The sequence below is a fragment of the Topomyia yanbarensis genome, chromosome 2 (genome assembly GCF_030247195.1).
Source record: "Topomyia yanbarensis strain Yona2022 chromosome 2, ASM3024719v1, whole genome shotgun sequence".
Lineage (NCBI taxonomy): Eukaryota > Metazoa > Arthropoda > Insecta > Diptera > Culicidae > Topomyia > Topomyia yanbarensis.
The window spans coordinates 180,140,692-180,165,016 of NC_080671.1; the positions used below are offsets into that span (position 1 = coordinate 180,140,692).

At 40.6% G+C, this 24,325-nt stretch overlaps 1 protein-coding gene across 2 annotated transcripts in view; it reads left to right on the forward strand.

Annotated features, from left to right (window-relative positions):
- LOC131682290 (hemicentin-1-like) overlaps positions 1–21,798 on the forward strand; it is a 257,573-nt gene extending 235,775 nt beyond the window's left edge. For both annotated transcript variants that reach the window (XM_058963671.1, XM_058963670.1), the window contains exons 5-9: positions 16,337–18,490; positions 18,557–18,922; positions 18,990–19,361; positions 19,433–19,936; positions 20,008–21,798. In XM_058963671.1, the coding sequence (XP_058819654.1) occupies positions 16,337–18,490; positions 18,557–18,922; positions 18,990–19,361; positions 19,433–19,623 (3,083 nt within the window). In that variant the 3' untranslated portion in view covers positions 19,624–19,936; positions 20,008–21,798. The remainder of the gene's footprint in view (positions 1–16,336; positions 18,491–18,556; positions 18,923–18,989; positions 19,362–19,432; positions 19,937–20,007) is intronic.
- The last annotated feature ends 2,527 nt before the right edge of the window (positions 21,799–24,325 follow it).

Genomic DNA, 24,325 nt, shown 5'->3' on the forward strand with positions numbered 1-24,325 from the left:
GATCATGAACACCATGCCCAAGCATGGGAAAAATCGTATCACGAACCGTTCGTTTGCCATTCAGACGAAAGTTTTCTTCGGTTGTGGTGCATTTTGCTTGTTTAGAAAATGACGCGTAGCAACCGGGCACTACGAACGTATGTAACCCAAGGTTGTCACAGCGAGAAAATAAGAAGATCAAAAGTTCTTTTATTCTATCCCTTTTCAATGCGGATACTTTCGCTCGCGAAATTCTTATAACGTGTCTACAAAAGAAAACTCTCATTCTAGATGGTACAAATTTCTTTTCGTCTCCAGCTCACTTTCAATCATGTTGAGATGCTTAATCATGTTGAGATGCGGTCAATACGTCGACGAATTCGTTGGATCTCACCTCTTTCGGTACAAAATTCGCGTAATCTCATCTCATACTATTCCAATATGATTCGAGCGACGTTTCAAGATACCAGATCAGGCTTAAACTTCTGAATTCACTCTGTCTTGTATATCACACAGTTTGTTGCTCCAGAAATGATTAAGAGACTGCTAGTTTCACCACATGCCCAAACCACCTGCCAGATCGGAACTTTTTGGGCAAAAATCGACATTTTATTTTTTCGAACATGCTCTGTGAGTTACTAAATCGGAATTGATTGTTGAACTATTTTTTCGGTGTAAATGGAGGTAGATTTCAACGCAAGTTCTGCAATCCATGACGAAAAGTTTCAGGACACAAGTTTTCGCGATCAGAATTCGGTTTGTTGGCTTGTACATCTTGCGCACATAAGTTCAGAGCGTTGGGTGCGACCATACGAGTGCCTCTCACTGTATATAGGGAGATTTGGTTTTCGTGACGAAAAGAGGGAAAAAGCGTTCTCTAACTGACTGTGGGTAAATAGATTGCGAGCTCAGAGTTTTTGACAACTCTTTGCTTCGGAGTGGTTTGCTCCCAATCGGATGTGATTGGTGGTTGCATTTTTTATTCGACGAAGAAACTTGCATTTAATTTGTTCGCCAGCGAGTACTATACCAGCACTTAGACGATCTGTGCAAATTTGCTTGAAGAGGTGAAATAAAAATGTGGAGCGCAATGTTGAGACGTACGGTAGGGAGTCTACTGCAGTGAAATTAAAAATAGTTAAACTTCCAATACTCGACATATTCCAAAGTTAGAAAAAGTCTGATTTTTTAAATTCTTGACACATATTCTGCCCATGATCGCATATCTGTCCCATAAAGATAGGAAATCCCATAGAAAACGGGACAACTATGCGATCATGGGTAGTATTGCAATGTAGAATCTGTGCTATTTTTGCTTTTTGTCAATATACATGATAAAATTGGCCTCCCGGATACATCCGTTGTGCAACTTTGAATGCATCAAAATGCCCTCACGTTATTTACAGCCACTAATGAATTCATCATTTCTAGTCGCTGATGTATGATTTCCGACCCAATTTCATTTTTAATGCAACTGTCAGCCTAATGTTTATGTGTCAAGAGAACAACAACTTAAGCATAATTGATCAATTTGTCTGTTTTTGGGACAAATAAAATTCAATCATAACCACGAAAATGGGTTGCCGTACATTCCCCGTTACCACCAGAAGCTTTCTAAAGACTGTCTAACCGCTGTCGATCAGCGGACCACCTACCGACGCCATCGCGGGATTGTTCCAGTTATCCACATTAAAGGCCCATTTAAGATAATGTTGTCATCTCCGCAGCAAAAGCAGTAAACGACTTCGCGTGCAGCGCACATGCCTACCCGTTTTGATTTGACCAATTTCGCCGTTTCCTTTTCCCACAATTTCTGACAGAGTTTTTTTTTAAATTCGCTTTTCTTTCGAGTTTAACTACTTCCAAATCAGTCTGCGACCAACTCTCGACAGATTTTCTCGGACTTTTGTCCGTCAGTTTTTTTTGTGTGTGTGTTCCCCAACAAAACTACTTTTGCCTCAATCTTGAAAACTTTTCGCTTCTCCCCGACAACGAGAACCCTTCGGGTAGATGGTAAACATTTTGTCGCTTTATCTTTCCTGCAAACCCAAAGTTCGGAAAGTGTGCTTTTTCGCTTCCTGTTCGTAGCTGCACTGACTGGTGGTTTGCCATTCGCGCGCAATTTTTACGACGTGCTATTAGTACCTCAACCCTCGCCCGGAACCGGAGTCCAGAAGCAGGAAAAAGAGTTTGAGAAGTTGTAAAAATTTATGACCTAACAAAGACGAACGACAGGGAATAGTGGTCCGCCCTCCACCGAGTACATCGCCCATCAGCGGAGGCAGGACAATCGAGAGACTTTTCGCATTCCCCTCACCACACACTTGTCCAGCCCGGTGGATTGGTGTGGCCCTTTCTCCTCGGTGACAGTAGAAGCGATGGAATGGGTGTCGACCAAGGGGACAACTTGTTGCGTTCGAAACTGGTGACAAATTAGTTTTTGATTGTTAACCAAGTGTTGATTGGTGAAGGGAGAGAGATTGTAAAACTTCTTCGAGTGCAGCTGAAGGAGTACTCGAACCGCATACGGTTGGACCCCTCGAACTCGCGGCTCCCAGCAGCACTTTTTTTTTCGTTGGATCCCGTGAAGCGAGACTACCGGTTATCGCGAACGAAGGGAGAACAGAAACTAAAGAAATTAGTTACATTCAACGTAAAACGGGACCGAACGGAGACGCAAACGATTGCACGAGGTGCGCAAGAAGCATAAGAAAAACGAACCTAAAGATCAGCCTGACCCTGCTACTTCAACTCTTTGAACACGGCGTTAGTTCAACGAACTTTTTGTTGCTCACTCGTTTGCTCGTTTGCCGTTCCAAGTGGGACCCGTGGCTTTTGGAGCACCACCCGGAGTCTCAGTTGGCATAGGTATTGGTGTTGACTTTAGCGTAGGGGTCTTGGTTTGAACAGTAATAGGCCTAGCAGACACTCACCGCATCGCAGTAAGCCAGATTCTGCTACTTCATCGAAGCTGTGCTGGTGTATGTGTGTGTATGATTTTAGTAGCCACGTTGACGGGGAGACAAAAACTTTCTGCCAGGTAGATACGAAAGAGATGATTAAAGTAGTCTGATAGTATAGCCAGCACAGCTTCAGTGGCGTCTTGAAGGGAGAGTAGGCAACTCGGTGGCCATAGCGAGAGTGTCACGACTTAGCAAACAGGTGGTACGATCTTTTAGTGACCTTTTGGTTTACTTTCGCATTTCACAAGATCCTGAAGATTGTATTGTGGTGACTCTTTGGTTGAATGGGGACTTTTGGTATTGAAAGCGTAGCCTGGAAAAGGTGTTAGCAGTGTTGCCACATGCCAAGATTTATCTGGACAAATAAAGATATTTTGGGTTTTGACGCGCATAATCATAAATTTTCTAATATCATCGTCTTACTATGCAAAAGATTTTAAAAAGAAAATAATATAAAATGGTATCAAAATAACATTTTTGAAATCAAAATTTCGGTCTGTTTTTTTTGTATAAATTTTTATAAGCACAGTCGCCACAGCAAGCGTATCCTTCTAACATTCACAGAGCAAAACATTTGTCATGTCACACTATTGATTTATAAACCCACGGACCGAACTCGACACAGCTGAACCCTTTCTGATTCCGAACGCTATTTAGGTAGGTAGGTAACAGCACCTGCTCGATCTGTTGCCTGAATTGGTATTCCGTCAGTTCCGCCCAAGTCACCATACCGCCACCACCGACCGTGCCTATCGAAGAACACCGCTACAGGATTCCGATCTCGAACCGGCAGATGTTCACTATCATTTGTTGCTTTTCGTTGTTTACTGCATCATGAATTTAGCAGCACAGCGAGGCAACTCCGAAAATGACCGCGCAACCAACCAAACCTTTTATCGTCGTTCAGCCACACAGTTTGACGATGATATCGCGTACTGGCAGGCTACAGGTGTCTCGTTTGAATTAATATATCGTGTTTCGCCGGGTGGATGTTGTTTTTTATGCCTTTTTCTCATGCAGGACTACAAAGACATCACAGCCTGCTGGGTACAAATCATTGTAACTTTGGCCATTTTCAACAAATTGGAAATAACGCCAAAATTGATTTTCCATCAACTCATCGGTCATATTGTTTTTTAATTACTGGTTTTTCTACGGTATTGCAATATCGAACTGCACTATCGACATCGATTGAAATGATGCACATATGACACATATGTACCGAGAAACATAAATACGTTTCAAGAATGACAAGTGTACTCCATTTAATTGTAACCACTTCAGAGTATCAAATCAAGAAATGCACCTGTTGATTTATTGCTCTTCATCTATCTTTTTCACCCTTTCCGAAAGTCCGATCGAGTATTTTTAGTGCAAATTGAACCTTCGAGCTTCACAGCAGGAATCCACTTGCAGGATGGTTTCCTTGGTAGCCAGTTAGTGTCGGTTGCTTCGGGCCTGTTGCTTCTCATAAATTCAAATCCACACCTGTGTATCGAACACGTAATCTTGATTGGGGGATGGGGCATTCGTGCACTGGAACGGTGCAGTGCTCCTATTGTTGGAACAGTTTGGGGTTTGTGAATTCACCTGTTCTAGTGGTGGGATTGAGACTGCATGAACGATAGAAAAATTTGTTAGGATTTTTATTTTATGATAGGCATGATTTTAGTAGGTGTATGCAAAATCACACAAGCACAGCACCGGGTACGAGAACCGACCAAGCAAAAATATAGGATGAATTATCTCATAGAATTGTGGTAAAGTTATAATTTGGTTACAGGTTACATCGACCCAATGAACCTATGGTTACACCAACTACCGGAGTGCGGTCGGTTTATTTTTCCTGGCCTGTCCAAACCGGAGTCTACTTTCAATTAAGATTCAACTGAGAGTACCTCAGAAAGTGGCCATCTTCAAGAACGAACCAAGCAGTTTTCTTCGCCAGTCTTTACACAATTTTCATGAAAATTATTCAATATGTTATGTGCATTGCTAGAGTATTACTAATTGATTTTGTTGATAATTTTGCCAACGGTGTGAATTTAGCGTTTTTTTTTCTTTTCATCTTTTCGAGATTTTCTCAGATGAAGCTCATTGGCAAGTGTGGTTGGCAGGTTTCTATGATGAACTCCGACTTACTGCACTGACAGAAATATTTTCGCAACTTCGACAATAGCTTTCCAGGAATTGTGAAACATGGCGTTTTCTCGATTCGTAGTGACACCGTGAAAAATCATTTGTTTTGTAATTGTCTTCAATGTTTGTTTAACAACATCTGCATAACGATTTTATTGACAACATCTGCATAACGATTTTATCCGAATGAAGATTAGACCGAATGGACATTGAGCCGAATGGGCATTATAGAAAATGGACACTATGTCGAATGGACCCTACATCGAATGAACACTAGGTCGAATTGATACTAGGGCGGGTGGGCATTAGGGTGGGACAAAAATTAGATTCCAGCTCCGAGAAACTTTTTAGGTACCATTTGGGTCCTAGAACAAGTGTGCAAAATCCTAGCTCGATCCCTGAAACTATATTTTTGCGCCCACTGTTTAAAGTTTACATGGGATCTGGTGTGGGAAAATTTACTTTCACAAAATAATTCCTCCAGGAGTCGCCCTTTACTTCTTAAAAATAAATCGTTATGTGGATTTTGTAGGAAATTTAACAAAGAAACAAAGTCTCGAAAACCACGAAACGATCTGACGCTTGAGAAAAATGTTTTTAAGCAGAGGCCGATTGATGCTCTAACGATTGATAAAATATTCATTTTATCTAGCACCACTGCTATTGGTTGTTCAATTCTACGTAATTTTGTTTTAATCTTCTCTTAATGTGTCTTAATCATTTATCTATGCTGTTTGGCCACTTCGCGAGAGTTTTGAGGGATAAATTGAGGCTTCTTTTGTACATAATAAGAGAAAGTTAAAAAATTTGTGCATAATTCGACCGTCAGAAGCAGTGATGCTATGAAAAGTGAAATTCTCATCAATCTACGGGGCATCAATCGGTTTTTGCTTAATAACTTTTCCACAAGCATCGGGTCGCTTCGCGGTCTTCTAGACTTGGTTTTCTTGACAAATAAAAATCAGACATCTATTTGTTTTTAGGAGGTAACTGGCGACTCTTGGAAGAATTAATTTTCAAAATGCAATTTTCCCATACGAAATCCCATGTAAACTTTAAACCGTGGGCGCAAAATATAGCTTCACCGATCGAGCTAAAAATTTGCAGAGTTGTTCTGGGAGCTAAATGGGACCGAAAAAGTTACTCGGTGCAAAATTTTATTTTTTTCACATAACCATGTCCCACTCTAGTGAACATTAGGTCGTATGGGCACTAGACCAAAGGGCAAGAAACCGAATGATTAATAGGAAGAGGGAAAATAAGTCGAAGCCTCTGCAGCGCAGCATTCGGAGGCTCTCGGTCGGACTTAAATTTTCACATCTCGAATCTCTTGTTTTGTTGCCTGGAAAATAAAAAATATCTTTTAAATTTCTATGGCACCTGTGTGTAATTTTCATAGCAATTTATATGTTATTCGAATTGCGTTTGTCAATGCTGTGCCAATTATCAAACATTCCAAACTAGTGTGAATTCAACGCGAAACTCGTGACTTTTTTTTCTTTTTTGGTCTGATATTGACCGCTGGCACTGCACCGTACAACCACGGTTTTATTAGACTTCCTTCAACTCCTTCACACCACAACTGCTATATCATACGCTGTGGTTGAGACTTCGCAATAGTGCCAGGGAAAGCTAATCAAATGTCGTCGCTGTTGTGCTATCTTATGACAAACGCCATTTTGGGGTGAACTGAGTTAGATATGCCACATTACTTGTCCGAAATCTTTACAGACTGTACAGTTTTCAGAATTTTGAAATTCTACTTGGTTACCTAGATATAGCGAGAAACATGATGAGAAATTGTTAGTTTTTTGCTTCAAATCACTGTATCTAGGGATTTGCTCAAGTTTTATTGAAGTTTTAGATGTTCTTATGTGTAAAAATGTCTGAGGAACACAATGACATAAAATTTTCAAAAGAAAAATACACGAGTTGTGAGAAAAACACAGTTTAATTTTTGAACTGGAAATATAGCATTTTTGGCAACACTGTAACAAAAAATAACTATTTTTTCTAGATTCCCTGACTCATCTCCTTTAAAATGCATCTCACCGATTATAGACGAAATGAGCCCAAAGATATGAATAAAAGTTAAAAATTGATTTTCTACGAAAAATTTTCCATGCACGATTATAACACGTCATACAAATTTTGCCATCAATACACGCCTATGACACGTGTGAGTGCGACTTTTGTTTACATTCATAGTAAAAACTCACAACTTAATCAACCCATCTTTGTAATATTTGAAAGATTAATACAGAATAGATAGAAGCATCAATTGTCTTCTTTGGATTGTTTATTCTGTTTATGAGTTTCAAGATATTCAATATCAAACTTTAAGAATCGTTTTTCTCGAAACATGCTAAATGGCGCTTGTTATAAGATAGCAAAACAGCGACGATGTAACGTCGTCATGAGAACTCCTTCATAAATATTTCTCCACTCGTTTGGACCTTTCCGTCAGTGCACAGTGGTCCAGAATGTGAATTTTGCAGGAAAAATATTAACTTTTGGCTTACAATATGTTTGGCAAACTTGTTGTACTTTGCAAGGCCTATCTTTTTGTTCAAACATATACTAGGGTGGTTTTAATTGTAGAAATACTTAAAATTGAACTTTTTAACGGTTCGAGATACAGCTTTACTGTCTTCGATGAAGTTGTAGAGCAGCACATTTTAGACAAATTTGCTGAAGACATGCAAGATCTAGCCTTTATACTTTCCATTGCGCGAGAAATCCAAATGTAACCATTTTTCAAAAAACATCCTATTTTTTGGTAAATTTATCGTAAAATGAAAAATACATGAAATAGTGTTTTAGTGTCTTCGGCAAAGTTTTTTTAAATTTTATTTTCTTCAATTTTCTGGAAGACAGCGCAACTATCTCGAACCATTAAAAGGATAATTTTCCGTTTTCAAAACATTTTAAACCACCCTACCCACTATTTGAAATAATAGAAAAATATTGTAAAGTTCTATATTTTATCATGAAAACGAAACTAAATTTTTTATATTGTCCACCGTGAAGGTAATTTAAACATATTACAAAGGGTCAGTTCATGAAAAACTTTTTAACTTTTTCATTTTTTTCCTATCCTTCAGATGTTTTCCAGAGTTTTCTTCTAAAACACCAAATCTCTATTATTCAAAAGATGTAAGCACTTAATATATCAAAAAGAGGTTTTAAATTTTTAACTACTTTTTTCGATCATTTTTTGTAAATCCCTTTCAAGGCGGTGTTCGTTAAAGATAATAGTTAATTAATAATAATAGTGTATCACATCTGATAGCATGGGTTTCAAAAACTAGTGGAAATCACTATTTTTCAGCAATATGAAGTTGTTTAGGAAACTACTTTTTAAGAAGATTTTTGAGCTACAGGGCGTCTCCATAATGGTAACACAGGCATATGAATTTGCAAAAATGCGCAATTGAGACTATCTTTCAATCTATAGCTTAAATCTATAGTATAATACAATCATTATTCATTTCAAAGAACTTGAAACTACTACAATCTACCGTGTAGTTCTGAAGGTATCGTCATTTGAAGTTCGAAGCTAGTAAAAATTCAATTGAAATGAAATGACTAACAATCCCCGACATCGCTGGCTTCAACGACAGGTTAAAAATTCATTTTTCATTCAAATAATTTAAAATTTAGAGATGATTTTAAACAAACTTAGTGAAATATTTGCAAAGGAATTGTAAGATAATTTCGTGATACGTCATCACACTATGCGTGATCTACCCGTTTTCCCGGATTACTCAAACATAGGGGCTATGAATCAGTTTAAATCCGACGGAGCGGTAGCGATTGCGGACATCACGCAACTTGAAGCGATGTGACGTAGCTTTATTAATTTATTTCATTATGTCAGTAACACCAATTCTTAAAGAATAATAACTAATTAGTTTTGGTTTGTTTGTCGCCTAAATATATGTACATATATATTAATGCTGAAAAAACTATTCGTTTTATTTAAAATGTATATTCTGAGACTTTTGGCGACTATAACACTGCCGGTTCCATTCAAGATCTTTATGGTTTGGTTAGAGTAGATGTTGCCCCAGATACGCTTATAAAAATTTACCACCATCATCCTCCACTTCAAATAACTATTGACAATTGCTCACATATATCAACATATACAGAACAAGCTTAGAACCAACCCTAAAACTTTCTGGAATCACGTCAACGAACAGAGGAAGCTGTGTTACTCGACGGGGTTCAAGCATCATCTCCGCCCGAAATACGTAACTTATTCCGCTAACATTTTAGTAGTGTTTTTTTCTGAAGAAATATTTATCTCCGAAGCTGCTAATGTCGTTCCTCTATATTCTCCAATTGGCTCTCACTCTATTATTACACCTACTGCAGTCAGCAGAGCATTTTTTAAGCTGAACTTATCGTCCAGTCCAGGGCCCGATAGAATTCCATTTGTCGAACTAAAAAATTGCTCAGATACTCTCCAGCTTTCATTATCAATGCTGCATGCGATAGTTCTCTGTCGTCAGGAAGATTTCCTGTTTTATGAAAAAAATTCATACATTTCCCAGTGTTCAAAAAAGGGAACAAAAGGGTTATTTCGAACTATCGAGATATAGCTGCAATATGTGCAGTATCTAAGCTATTCGAACTGATTGTGCTTGATTTGATCACCCATAACTGCTCTAGCTACATATCCGGGACCCAACATGACTTCATGCCTAAACGATCAACTAGCACAAATTTAGTATCTAACACATCTTTCATCAGTTAATGTTTGCAAGCAAGACTACAGGTAGATGCCATTTACACCGACTTCTCCGCGACATTTGACGAAATTAATAACTAGATTTCTTTTCTGGAGTGGCTTTTTTCGTACCTAACCGACCGTGAAATGGCAGTGAAAATTGGAGACTGCACGTCATTACGCTGGCAGATCAGAAGTTCCTAAGGGCAGTCATCTTGGACCTTTCATATTTTTGCTCTATTTAAACGACCTAAACAATTTGCTGAAGTGCATGAAACTTTCGTTTGATGACGACTTCAAACTATTCCAGCTTATTAGGAATGCCAAAGACGCAGAATTCTTACAGTCCCAGTTGGATGTATTCTCCTATTCGCCTATGACAATAGGATGATGTTAAATGCTTTCAAGTGTTCGGTTATATCGTTTACTCACAAACACTCGAAAGTTAATTTCGATTACAATATCTCATAAATCGTTCTCAAACAGGAATCATCCGTTAAAGATTAAGAGTCCACTTAAATCCCAAACTAAACTTTAAGCTCCACATTGAGTACACTATTTCTAAGGCCTCTAAGCTGTTAGGATTAATTTTTAGTCACTAAAAACTTTACCAACATTCATTGTCTAAAATCACTCTATTGTGCTTTGGTTCGCTGTACACTCGAACATGGCAATGTAGTCTGGGTACCTTATTACCAAAATAATGTTCAATGCATTGAAAATTTGTTCGTTTTGCGCTTCGTCGACTTCGTTTGTTCGGTCATCTATGGAAGTTGTCCTTTAATGTCTGCTTCTTTCTCCGAACAGCCTAGATAAGCCGTGTAGTGTCGGTAGTGGTTGTTTCAACCGGCTAAGAATTACACTATAGACTACCTGTTCCAGTGGTAAAAATCCACCAAACAGGGAACCTCAATTTCATAGTGTAATGCTACCCGTGCTATGGGTAAAATTGCTGAGGGGGTTTTTTTTACAATGGAGAATATATGTACGTACTAGCCCAGTACACGGGCTCGAATGGTGACGCTGCCATTAATACCGACTAAACTCCATTGGGCTCTGCCATCGTTCCCCCCAGGGACTAGCTCTCGGTATTACTTCTGGGGGGATGTGAATGAGTACATCAAGTACAGCCTTGATGTACTCATTCACTCTCGCTCACGCGTTCATACGTCCTGTATGAGGCTTACTTGGGTGCTCTCTCTATCGCACCTTGATTCACTCTCTAACACTCCACATGAGGCTGACTTTTGTGCTCACCTTTTTCGTTTCTTGCGAGGCTGACTTGTGTGCTCACCTTTTTCATTCCTTGCTAGACAGGAAGGCTAGTTTAGTTGAATATCCACTGCATGAAATGCAACATGCATATCAGTGTGGGAAATCCACGATCACTCTGCTTCACGATGTTGTTTACAACATTGAGAAAGCGTTCCCGCTCAAGCAATCTAGCTTGGGTGTATTTCTAGATATTGAGGGTGCTTTTGACAATGTGTCCTTCCAGTCTATTCTGGAAGCGACGCGCAGTCGTGGGATACCTGCATGTATCTCGTGTTGGATATACGCAATGCTTAGTAACCGCATATTTTGCTTGTCACTGCGACAGGCTGAGATACGTAAGTTAAGTATTTGCGGTTGTCCTCAGGGCGGCTTTCTGTCACCTTTGTTATGGAACTTGGTAGCTGACGGCTTGTTGAAGAAACTCAATGAGCTTGGATTTCCAACATATGGGTTTGTTTGACGATTACCAAATACTAATTACTGGATTCTGCATCGGAACAATCTATGACTTAATACATCATTCATTAGGAGCTATCGAACAATGGTGTCGACAAGTTAAATTATCAGTTAATCCAAGCAAAACTTCAATGGTTGTTTTCACGAAGAAGCGAATAACAACCGGGGTTCGTCCCTTGCAGTTCTCTGATTCTGAGCTACTGTGTGCAGATCAAGTCAAATACGTTGGAGTCATATTGGATTCCAAACTGAATTGGTCTGCTCACATTGAGTTCAGAATCAAGAAAGCATGCATGGCCTTCGGGCAGTACAGACGAACTTTTGGAAAGACCTGGGGTCTCAAACCTAAATACATCTATTGGATTTACACGACAATTGTACGTCCAATACTGTCATACGGATGCCTTGTGTGGTGGCAGAGGGGAGAGGTGGTGACAGTCCAGTCAAAGCTAAACCATCTGCAAAGAATGGCGCTCATGGCGTTGACTGGTGCTTTCACCACGACTCCGACTGCTGCTCTTGAGGCACTTCTAAATATCAAACCATTACACATACACCTCAAACAAGAAGCACTATCATGTGCATACAGACTGCAGGTTACTGGGCTTTGGAACAGTAACCATGTTGATCTTGCTACCAGTCATACACTACTGTCGTGAAATGAGATTGGACCAATCTCACTCACTAGGTAGATACTGTACTGTATTCCAAGCAGAAATCTTTGCGATTATGTGCAGGGTGCAATCGGCCCTTCAACTGAGTTTGTCCGGCAGAGTTATAACCTTCTGCTCCGATAGTCAGGCTGCAATCAAGGCCCTGAGCTCAGACAAATCCCAGTCCAAGCTAGTGATCGCGTGCCGAACCCAAATCGAAGAACTAAGCATTGTCAAGACTATCTACCTTGTCTGGGTGCCCGGACTTTCTGGTATTACTGGAAATGAATGGGCTGACGAATTGGCCAGGGCAGGTTCAGCGATTGACTTCGTTGGTCCTGAGCCCGCGCTGCCAATTTCGACAAACTGGATAAGGGAAAAAATACGGTCCTGGGCTTTGTCCGAGCACCGCAATTATTGGAGAAATCTACAAACGTGTCGCCAAACAAAGACGTTTCTAGAACAACCATGCCCAGTGATTTCGAAAAATCTCCTACATTTTTCGAAGCTCCACTGCGGCATGCTGACGAGGGCTTTAACCGGCCACTGCAAACTCAATTATCACATGGCAACTATTCAGCGCGCTGAGTCTTTTTCATGTGATCTTTATGAATCCGACTACGGAACCTCATATCATCCGATATGCAACTGTCCAGCGCAATTGCAACTGTCCAGCGGTAGCGCAATTGCGATTTCGAGTCTTCGGCCGTCCTTATATAGACGAAACCATGTTTGGACGACTGAAACTCAGAGACATACTAAAGTTTCTTATCCAATGTGGTAAAGAGCTTTAGGCTTATTCGCAGGGAAGTTGAACTACTTGTAAGTTTAACTTACCCGTTGTTTATTTTTGTTTTTGTGATTTTATTTTTCCCACCCTTCCAATTCTACTTCGCCACACCTCCTTATCCTTTCCTTCCTCTCAGGAAATGAAGAAAACGCACGGCAAGGCACAAATCCCCGACTACATACGGGGAACGTGCCATTTAAGTCAATATATTCTGATTCCTGATTGGTTCGCTGTACACTCGAACATGGCAATGTAGTCTGGGTACCTTATTACCAAAATAATATTCAACGCATTGAAGCTATTCAGCGCAAATTGGTTCGTTTTGTGCTTCGTCGACTCCCATGGAGCGACCTACTGAACCTACTGAGCTACATACATTGCTGTAAGCTCCTGTCTGTACGCCGGATGTTTCGAAGGCCGTTTTCATTGCCGATCTACTGCAAACTCGAATCGACTGTGCCGAACTTCTACAACTTTTAGACATCAACATTCGTCGTCGTAGTCTTCGAACCTATCCTTTCTTTCGCATCCCGGTAGCCAGAACAAATTATGGTTATAACGAACCTTTCGTAAGTATGTGTTGTCTTTTCAATCGCTGTTCTTGCTTCTTGCTGTCAAGATCGTTTCTAAGATCATTAGCTGTAGTCTAATGCTAGTTCCTAGTTATTATGATTATGCTGTTAGTTTTAGTTGTAGTTATAAGTGTCAAAATGTATCATTTGGATTTTTTTTATCTGTTGAAATAAAAGATGAGGAGGTTTTATGCCTGATGGAGAGAGTTTTAGTTTAAAATAAAATTCAGTTCCAGCGGGATGCTCCTCAAATAAACAAATAAACATAGTTTACCTTTAAACCCGATTGGTAGCTAAATATGACAGTGTGCAGAGTTTGACAGTTTCCAACTCGAACTTTTAAAGCTCGATAAACAAACAACAGTTTCGGTCACCATTTTTTAACAAACTTAGATCATTCTTAGTGAAAGTGCTGAAAATAATAGAAGAAATTATGAGCCCAGATCGTTAAGACAGTTGATAGAAATCCAATAGTGGAACAGTGCCACGGTAAACTCAAATTTATCTTCGCTCGGAAATTGATGGTTTGGAAGGATATCTGCTATTGTAATGTGGGACAAAACCAACGATATTATACGGCTCTAGCAACACTGCTCAGATACTCTAGTTGCACCTACTTGTGTTGCTCTCACTCGTAACTAACATTTCCCTCTGCATCACAAGTCGCACCCTAGCCCCCGAGTAGTGAACTTTCATCTTCGCATAATTTATGCTAGATATATGTAATTAATTTGAACTCAATAGCTCGAGAGCTGATTTTCTTGTTTCTATAGATATTACGCTCTAGCGAGGGGTTCAAAGCGCCACTTACCCATACCGACTTTCAAATCATTAAGATGAGCCGCCGAGGAACGGTTGCCAGCCATTCCTCCATTACCTCCGGTTGGTTCTAATGAGAAGAGAATCAACGATTTAAATGTTAACAAGCAAGAGTCTACAAGTTTAATTGACTTGATTTGAATTTTGTTCAGACGGGACAACTCAAATTTCGAACTGTCTAGTAGACTAAGCATTGTGCACCACAATCGTCACGGCTCGCACCTACAACCATTGAATAGATAGTCTTTTTCGTAGCAGATTGCTTTAAATTAGACGAATGATTGTGGATGAGGAATTGTGCTTTGATTGCACGATTTCTCATCTTTCTTCGCGCCTATGCTGCACACCTCGAACCACAACAATAGGTATTATTACCTCGCAAAAGGGCGTACGTAATTGTGGCTGGTCAAACCGAAATCGCTTCTCCGGTGGTGGCTGGTTGGCTGGCAGACTACGGTGGAGATCTATTAGGAGCTATTGCGCAATGAGCTAAGATGCGTGATGTGATGGTACATCACCCGGTTTATTACGGTGTTTGCTGTCAGACTGGCTCCAGCGGTGTGCGTTGCCGGTGGAAGGAACATTTCTGGCGCAAAAGAGGTTAAATTATTTTACCTTTTTGTAATATAACGCACATTCGATGGGCGCGAAAATAAACCTGACTTTTTCTATCTGCAGATCACCTCCAATTCCTATACAATCGGAGTGTACGTGTTTGAAACAATTACAGTTGTTGATGAGATCTCATCATTCACTAACAAAAAATGTGACGTCCATCCGAAACCGACGCCTACTTCAATTTCATGATTAGCCTATTTTTTCCTGTTCGACAATTTTGCCGAACTAGCACTAACCCCTGTAACCTTATAAACTATGGAAGCAAAACTTATCGCAAAACGCCCGGTTGTGCTTGTGGCTAATAATTCGACAAACCTAAAGCTAACCTCAAAACAATTGCTGCAAACTTCAAATCGAAAGCAAACAGAACAATTGCCACTTTCCTGGTGCTCTAGACCTACAAATCGCTACTCGACACAAAACGTGACTCGTGCGCTCAACATTGAAATGACACGGCCCTACGACTACTGATGGTTGGAGTTCGCTGCTGAACGCAATCTAACCCCAAACCGCAGCCGGGGAAAGCCTCTTTCAATTACTGTGCGCTCTCGTACAGTGTACCTACAGTGGTTGCGCTGGCTGGACAAAACCTTAATTTAACGGACAATCTAAATATTTGTTTGGTTTCCTCTTCGCTTCCTGCCCCGGAGAAAAAGCTTTTATTTGGCGTAAAAAACAGGCTCTCATTTTGTGGAGTGTCATCACGCCCACCGCCTCTGTTTGTTCCGCGCTTACCTCCTGTAAGAAGCAGACAACAACAACCAAAATGCTGGGCCCCACAGGAAAGAAAAACAATACCAAGAAGTTCGGTGGCCGCTCCCCGGATGAAGGGAGGCAGACAGCGCACTGGCATATGGTTGCGGCTCGCGTTCAGCGAAAAAAAAATAATTGAAAACATTTCTTCTCCAAACAGCTCTTGCGTAGTACTTGTCCTGTCTTCAGGAGTTGCGAGGAAAGAAAGGTAGAAGCACATCAAATATGATGAGGCTGCTGCTGTGGCGCGACACGATAATGGTAATGATGTGAATGACTTGGCGAGAATTGGCTCTCCGCCTGGCAAATCGGCGACCCTGGCGGTGTTTTGTTTGCTCTTCTATTTCCAGTTCAGAAATCTGACCTCTTCAGCATCCCAATTAGCTGGCTATTTGTTACCGGCCTCGTGGATAGGAACGAAACACATAATTAGAACGTTGAACTAGGAGCTAATTAGTTTCTTCTACAAGTTCCATTTAATTTTAGGTTTTTTGAATATACATATAGTTGGAGGTTTATTGTTCTAGCTGCCATCCACAAATAGACCGAGACTAATCTACGAACTCGATTTTCCTTTTTTTCAGATTTCCCCCGCGTAGACATCGGTCCGGAGAATCCACTGAGCGTGGAGCGTGATCAGACAGCCAAGTTGGAGTGTAACGTTGATGCTAAGCCTAAACCGGAGCGTGTCCAGTGGACCCGCAACGGGCGGTTCATCTCGTCCCATCCGGTGCATACGATTCACCGGGTTTCTCTGCAGGATGCGGGCAAGTATGCCTGTTCCGCCGATAACGGTCTTGGGAAGATAGGTGAACATGAGATCACCCTGAATGTACTCTATCCACCGATCGTGCATGTTGAGTCCAAGACGAAGGAAGCCGAAGAGAAGGAAACGGTCCAGATCAAGTGTAACGTAACTGCGAACCCGCCACCGGTGACGATCGAGTGGCTGAAGGAAGGTGATTTGGAATTCCGAAGAAATGGTGACACTTTGATGCTACGGGATGTGCGGGCTGAAGATGCAGGTACTTACATTTGCCGAGGAATTAACATTATGAAGCCCTACGGAGGAAAAACTTTGGAAAGGGAAGGCAATGCCTCGATCGCGCTGTTGGTTCGTCATCGTCCGGGAGAGTCATCGATCACTCCGGAGAAACCGGTAGTTCACGTCGGAAACAGTGTCAGTTTGATGTGTAAAGCTGATCCTCCAGGTTGGCCGCTAGCTCAGTACCGGTGGTATCGTGATGTTGGAGGAGAAATCTCAACTACTGTGATTGCTCAGGGGTCACAGTATCTGATTCCAAAGGCCGGACTTCAAAGTGAGGGAAAATATTACTGCCACGCTGGAAATGATCTTGGAAATGGGGCAATGGCGAGTGCTACACTTGAAGTTCATCAACCTCCACAATTCCTGGCCAAACTACAATCGAACATGATTCGACGAGCTGGTGAGACTGACTTCACTGTTACTTGTAGCGCCAAGGGCAAACCGGAGCCCACGATCACTTGGTTAAAGGACGATATTGAAATTACTCCAGATTTGCATATGTTTGAAGTAAAGACAAACGTGGCTAAAGGTCCTAATGGTATGGTGACCGTCCAAAGTATGCTAAGATTCGCTGGAAAGGTTCGTCCAAATGGTAATGATCTAATGTCGGGAGATCGAGGTCAGTTTACTTGTCTGTACGAAAATGAAGTCAATAAAGCCAATTCAACCATGCATTTGAAGATCGAACATGAACCGATCGTACTGCATCAGTATAATAAGGTCGCCAACGACATCAAGGAAATTGCCGAGGTTGTGTGCAAGGTTCAGTCTTATCCTAAACCTGAATTTCTGTGGCAATTTAGTACCAACAATGCTCCTCTCAGTAACAACGATCATTATGAAGTAAGCTCTACGTCTGACAGTAACGACATCTACACGAGCATCCTGAAGATCAATAATTTACGTCATCAGGACTACGGAGATTATCACTGCCGCGTTTCTAACGCTCTGAACACTATCCATGTGCCAATTCGTCTACAGCCAAAGGGCCCGCCAGAGAAACCTACCAAGTTGAAAGCCGTCGAACTCGGACCCAACTACATGGTCCTCTCCTGGACGCCCGGTTTTGATGGAGGACTAGCCAACACTAAGTACTTTGTATCCTATCGAAAAATTGTTATCCCGAATGAAAGTCTCGTCACTGATGAATGTGCTGTAGTCTCGGCCAACGGTGCTGAATGGATGGAATTTGACTGCCAACGGGAAGTTCCTTGCACAATTACCCCACTCGATCACCACCAGAGTTACGTTTTCAAGGTGAAAGCACTTAACACCAAGGGAGTCTCCGAGCATTCGAACGAAATCAGTGCGACTACGAAGGTGGAAAAAGTTCCGATCCCTCTGCAGGCGTCGTTCGATCCAGAGACCCGTATGCTGGCGTTGAACGTTGGACCTACTTGCCTTTCGATGATTGCCATTGTGGAATCGGTTATTTACGGTGACACTCCGATGGCTGCTTGGCATATCATCGAAACTATTGAACTGCAAGTTAACGGACATGAACCAACGTACAGGGAGACTAAGATTGAACACTTTGTAGCGAATCGAAGAAACAGCGGACGATCGTTAGGTAACGGATTGGAGGATATCCCACTGCCAGCTTTGGAGGATGAACTGAATCCACGAGTTCGAGTTAAGCTTTGTTTGAAGATCAACCATGAGTATTGCGGAGAATATGTGGAAGCTGACAGTAAGTTGTTGATCGGTTGATTTGTTCTCGCAGATGTAATATATGCTTCTTGTGTTCCATTTTCAGTTGGTCCTTCGCTCATCCAGGAAGCTTCATTCGTGGAACTCCATACTCTTATCGGTATTGGCGTGTCCTGCATTGTCGCTGGTATTTTCGTTGTACTGTTGCTCCTGTTTTGCCGTTGCAAGCGAAAGCAATCTAAGGAAACTGCTAAGGCTAAAGAATACGATATCGATTCTATTCATCCTTCGATCGTGGCCCAGCAGAACCAGGCTCCACCCCCGTACTACTCGGCTAGCAGTTTGGAGAACAAAGCGCTTGAACATTCGATGGACCTGGCAATGGATCAGAATGCGGCACTCTACGCCAGTCAGCAAACCTATGGATATCATCAGCAAAACGCCATGATGCCCCAGGTTCCTCAGAACGATTGTAAGTATTGAAGATATCTAACAAAACGAATACGGATGTTTAACTATCCTTTTCTTCAATTCAACAGGGTCCAACATGGGCTATGTCGAGAACTCGTACTCAAACTCAAACAACGGTGGAAGCGTCAATTCGCAGGACTCGATATGGCAGCTGAAAATGTCAGCGGCAGCTTCTAACTCAGCTAACATGATCCCACAGCATAATTACATGGACCAGCCACTGCAGCAGAACTACGGTTACGATCCGATGACTCATGGTGGCTACGGAGCCGTCGATGATTACGCACCTTACCCGCACCTGATGACCACGGCTAGCCAGCATGGAGGCGACGACTACCATCACAATATGAGAAACAGCCAGAACCCGTCCCGCCAGGATTACTGCAGCGATCCGTACGCCTCCGTGCACAAGCCAAAGAAGCGGATGGATCAGCACATGGGTACGTTTGATTGTTACTTTGCTACTTCTTCCTCAAAAACTTCTAACAATACAATTTTCCCTCCCTTTCAGATTTTGTAGCTGAATCGCCGTACCACGATGTTAGCGGTCTGCCAGATCCGTACATGGAACAAGACGAAGTCAAATCCCCGGGCCCAAATCAACACCTATCGATGAGCTACGATGACGCCCTGGCCCTGGAGAGCGGCTACTCGACCCCAAACTCTCGGAACCGTCGCGTGATACACGAAATAGTCGTGTAGAACTACGGCATTGACATGGATCAACTGGAATAGCGAGCAACCCGAACACGGACATGAGAATATACACATTCTGCGGAACAGAAATATAGAGAACGACAAACGCAAACAACGGAATCACATATAAGACATAGTTCAAATTTTATCGGAAGGAAGATCACAAGAGGAAGCAGCTACTTAAAGCGATATTACCTTCTTTTGGGTAGTTTTTTCGTTGAGAGCTAATAGAGAGTTTATATCTAACAAAATAGTAACGATCATCTGGACGAACGGCTTCAGCCCAAGGGGCTTATTTGATCTCAAATAACTCTTTCTGGTAAGTTTAGCTGCAACATTATTACGATCTATCATTATTATAATCGCCATTCGTTTTCCGAATTTTTTCAGAGGCAATCGCTGGATGGTGCGGCCAAACTGTGATTGTAAATATAACCGTAAGCCTAAATAACGTTAGCTCCAGTTATTTGTTTTAATGCGCAGCTGTTTTAACGAGAGTATGTTAGAAATATGTAGTACCGAATTGAACCGTTGCTCAGAAGGATTTGTCTACTTAACAGAAAGAAGACTGCCCAATGTTTTGAGCAGTGCCACTACATACAATATCTCAATTGACAACGAAAATTAATCTCATTGTGTGCAGAACCGAATGTGCCATTCTTCGTCATAATCTCCCAATGATTGACACTCAACAATGATGCATGAATACGAAATAAATGCTTACTTTACTAAGAATTTGTAAGAATGGCCTGACAACGAAAACAAAATGAATGAGATTATTTTCAATCTAAAAAAGCAGAGGACATTTTGTGTATAGCTATACTATAATAGTGCACTAGAGAATGAGTCAAGGTCGAATAGTTAAAAAAAAAACAGGATATAGTAAAGAACAGTTTTATATCATTAAGGCGAAATGGTGCCATTCACAATTCATTTCGACTGTCAGCCACACCCGTGGCTGATTCGAAGCGAATTCTGATGAATCTTCCACCTGAATCTAAATACAAATGCGTGACACATGACAATAAAAATACGACGTTTTCCCCCTTTTTAACTGCCTCTATTTAGTATCTTCTCCCACTTAATATTTATCAGAAGTTAACGGTTTTGTCGTGACAAAGTTTATTTTCTACACTGACAAGAAGCCTTCTGGTTGAAAACTAACGAAGGACCAACCGAGCAAAGTTTCGTTCTTTTCTTCAACGAACTATATGTACGTCCTGCCAGTGTATCAAACACTCTAAACTGCTCACTTTCGTGAGATTATTAAAAACTTGTTAAATGTAAATTAGCTTTCTTCGAGACATCCTTCCGTTTCTTTTCTATTCGAGCTCTCCTCTAAAACTTTTGCTTCCCTCCGTAGTTTTAAACACTAAAAAAATCTCGTTTTTAAGTTAGTAAGTTTACCTTCAACACTACACACCAATCTAAGGATAGAGTTAGGCGAGAAATGAGTAATTAAAAACTTGTACATACTGAATCGAGCGACGGCAAAACAAAGTTGAGTTTCAGTTGTGTTTCTGTGAAATAGTAGAGAAAAAAGAGAAAATACGTTACAGTTGCAACCAACCTTACCACCCACTACTGCACTAGCCCGCTGGCTCGATGCCGCAGTTGGCAGGGACGGCACTAAATATGGCACTAATCGGTCCGTTCGCGACAAACCGGTTGGTAGGTAGCTAGCTGCTCTGCTGATGACGACTCGTCTCGCAGCCCGTGCGCGTGGTGCGAGTGGAGGTTGGAACTGTTGATGCAACGGTAACTTGTTCAGTTGGAACGAAAAGTTATAAGCAATTTCTTAAACATTAACAAAAGTTAGTTAACGAATTGGAGTTTTCAAGTAAGGCACAAAAACAACAAACATACTGCTTACCCAGCGACGAGGAAAGAACAAGCATCTCAGTACCAATTAGTGAAAAACTCTGGCTCAAGCAGCTGCAGTTGCTGCAGCGAAAATAAAAAGCAATAGCAGATGGGGAAAAAAGAGTGTCTAGAGGGAAAATATATTTAATCGGAAGAAGCAAACTTTTCTTCCGCGTTTTGATCAGAACGAGTTTTGTAAATATTGACTGAAATTATTTTTTACTATAAGTGGATCTACTTATTTTTAGTGCGTTTTGTAAGTAATTAGATGGTAGGACAACTTTTTCGAAGGAAATATAACTTAATTTTTATACAAAAGGTTAACATTATTTATTTTTCGAAATAGACCTTTCAAAATTTATTGATTCGGAATGGTCTACTCAGGATGCAAATCAAATTTATACAAAAAGAATCAATCAGACCTTGGGTGATTATGGTGTTACGGAAAAGTGACCAGATGTTTTCGGGACGAATGCGGAACAAGCGATGTCAGATCTACGTAAATCTCCGTAGATCTACGGATTGGAACGATTTCCATATATGAAATCTACGGGAATTTATTGTTTTTTTCTATGTGATTCTACGGATTTATGTCCGGGGTACTTTTGATGGATGGATCAACAATAATTGATAGGTAAACCAAGCACAAATTATACAGACGTAAAATGTACGAATAAGGTCTCAAAAATATGTGTCTCATTTTAAACAACCCTTACTGCCGTTCCAATCTAAATCTGTCCCATGTTCAAAATGCTATACAACTTTAAAACTTATTATTCTCCTTAAGACGAAACCAGCATTACGTTTTTAGTTTTATTTCAATAAGTATGACTTATTTCTGATGAGGATTCTGATCGCATATTTTTTTCGTTCCCGTCAAATTTTTCAACAACTATATCGAAACGTATTTTTCTCAATTTTCCTTTTATTCTGGTGTATTTGCTTCATTTGTGTCGAGAAAAGATTGTGCAACGATTAACCATATCTAAAGAAATTTAATTTCAATGCGGATCATTCGGAAGACGAGACAGGTTGTCCCGTGGACGTGGCATTTTACAAGTCCTTTGTGTCTGGGAAATAAAGTGATCTGTGGGCCGAATCTGGTATCCAGTCGAATATCGAATAAACAGATAATTATGTTACTATGTTTTAATTGCCGCAAGGTTCTACTGTATCGATTTTGTTGGCTATTTTCGGCAAATTTGAGACTAAGAGAAACGAAAGCAATGAAATTGAAAGATGGATAGGTATTCTAGAGCGAATCAGTTATAAACTTAGAACGGAAAACTAGAACTAGGCAGGCTCATATGGGCATGATCGAAAGGAAATGTGAAGAATTTTTTTCCTTCTGCATAGTAGGAGTTGGGCGTTCCACCCAAGTCTACCGCATGGTCTATGGTAGAACATAACTCATCATCATGTTTTACCGCCGACGCCGGCGTCGGCGGTAAAACATGATGATGAGTTATGTTCTACCATAGACCATGCGGTAGACTTGGGTGGAACGCCCAACTCCTACTATGCAGAAGGCAAAAAATTCTTCACATTTCCTTTCGATCATGCCCATATGAGCCTGCCTAGTTCTAGTTTTCCGTTCTAAGTTTATAACTGATTCGCTCTAGAATACCTATCCATCTTTCAATTTCATTGCTTTCGTTTCTCTTAGTCTCAAATTTGCCGAAAATAGCCAACAAAATCGATACAGTAAACAGATAATTGCCTTCCTATACTGAGAAGGCTTTGTCCAATGGTGGACGCGATTTCTTAATCTGCCACGATTTTTTGGCAAAAAAATGTTCTTGGTACTGCAATTCTCGACTTTTTTCTCGTGCTGAGGAAATTTGAAAACTTTGCTATATTCTTGAATATTCGAATCTGTTGTGTTTAGCTCCCAAGGTGTCAGGCCCGTAGCCAGGATTTTGTTTCGGGAGGGGCTTAAAACTGGTTGCATAAATGTTTTAATTCTGGTGACTTGAGATAGTCACTTGAAACTGAATGTAATTTTGAAAATTTCTTAGTGAAAACAGTTGCAAAACTAAGGCAATAGACAATGTGTTGTCTGATACAAGAAATGGTATAGTACATCGACAAATTCTTACTTTTGAATTTGGTTTTTATTATTAATTTATAAGCTACCATTTTCACCGTTGGAATTTGCAAACGTGGTCTGGTGGGTGCTCCCATCATACAACTTGAAGCCAACGAAGTGAGGCTGTCCAGCGCAGATTCATACGATATGCGTTACGTCAATTGCCTTGGAACGATCCACTGAACCTGAACCATATGAAGATCGTTATCGATTATTAGGATTACACACTTTAGAAGATCGTAGACCCGCGTCGTAAACTACCTTCGTGTTCTTCTGATTAGGCAGGCGATTTGTAGATGCGCAGAAACGGTTCAACTCCTATTCAACTCAAATTTATAATAATTTTTAATTTAAATGATGATACATTAAAGATTATTTTCAGACAAGTGAGAACAACTAATTATTTATCTATTTAAGTATTCAGATTTTACACAGATCCTATTCTTTTATGAAATTGATACTTTTTATATCATTAGGCAAGCTTATTTTTCTAGACAATTCTTCTACTAGATCCTTGAAACTATGGCAAAAGACAGACCAGTAATTTTGTTTTTTGGCATGTAAAGGGTGTACAAAAATACTACGGATTTCTCTACAAAGTATAAATAAGAACTATTGCTGTATTTACATAGATTAAGCAAATATTAAATGTGAGCACACGACGTTTACAGGATTCATTTCGGAATTCATGGATTTTTTGGCCAATACAAAAGAGATGTTTCAATGAATTAATTTACTAAACTAGCTGGAATTTTA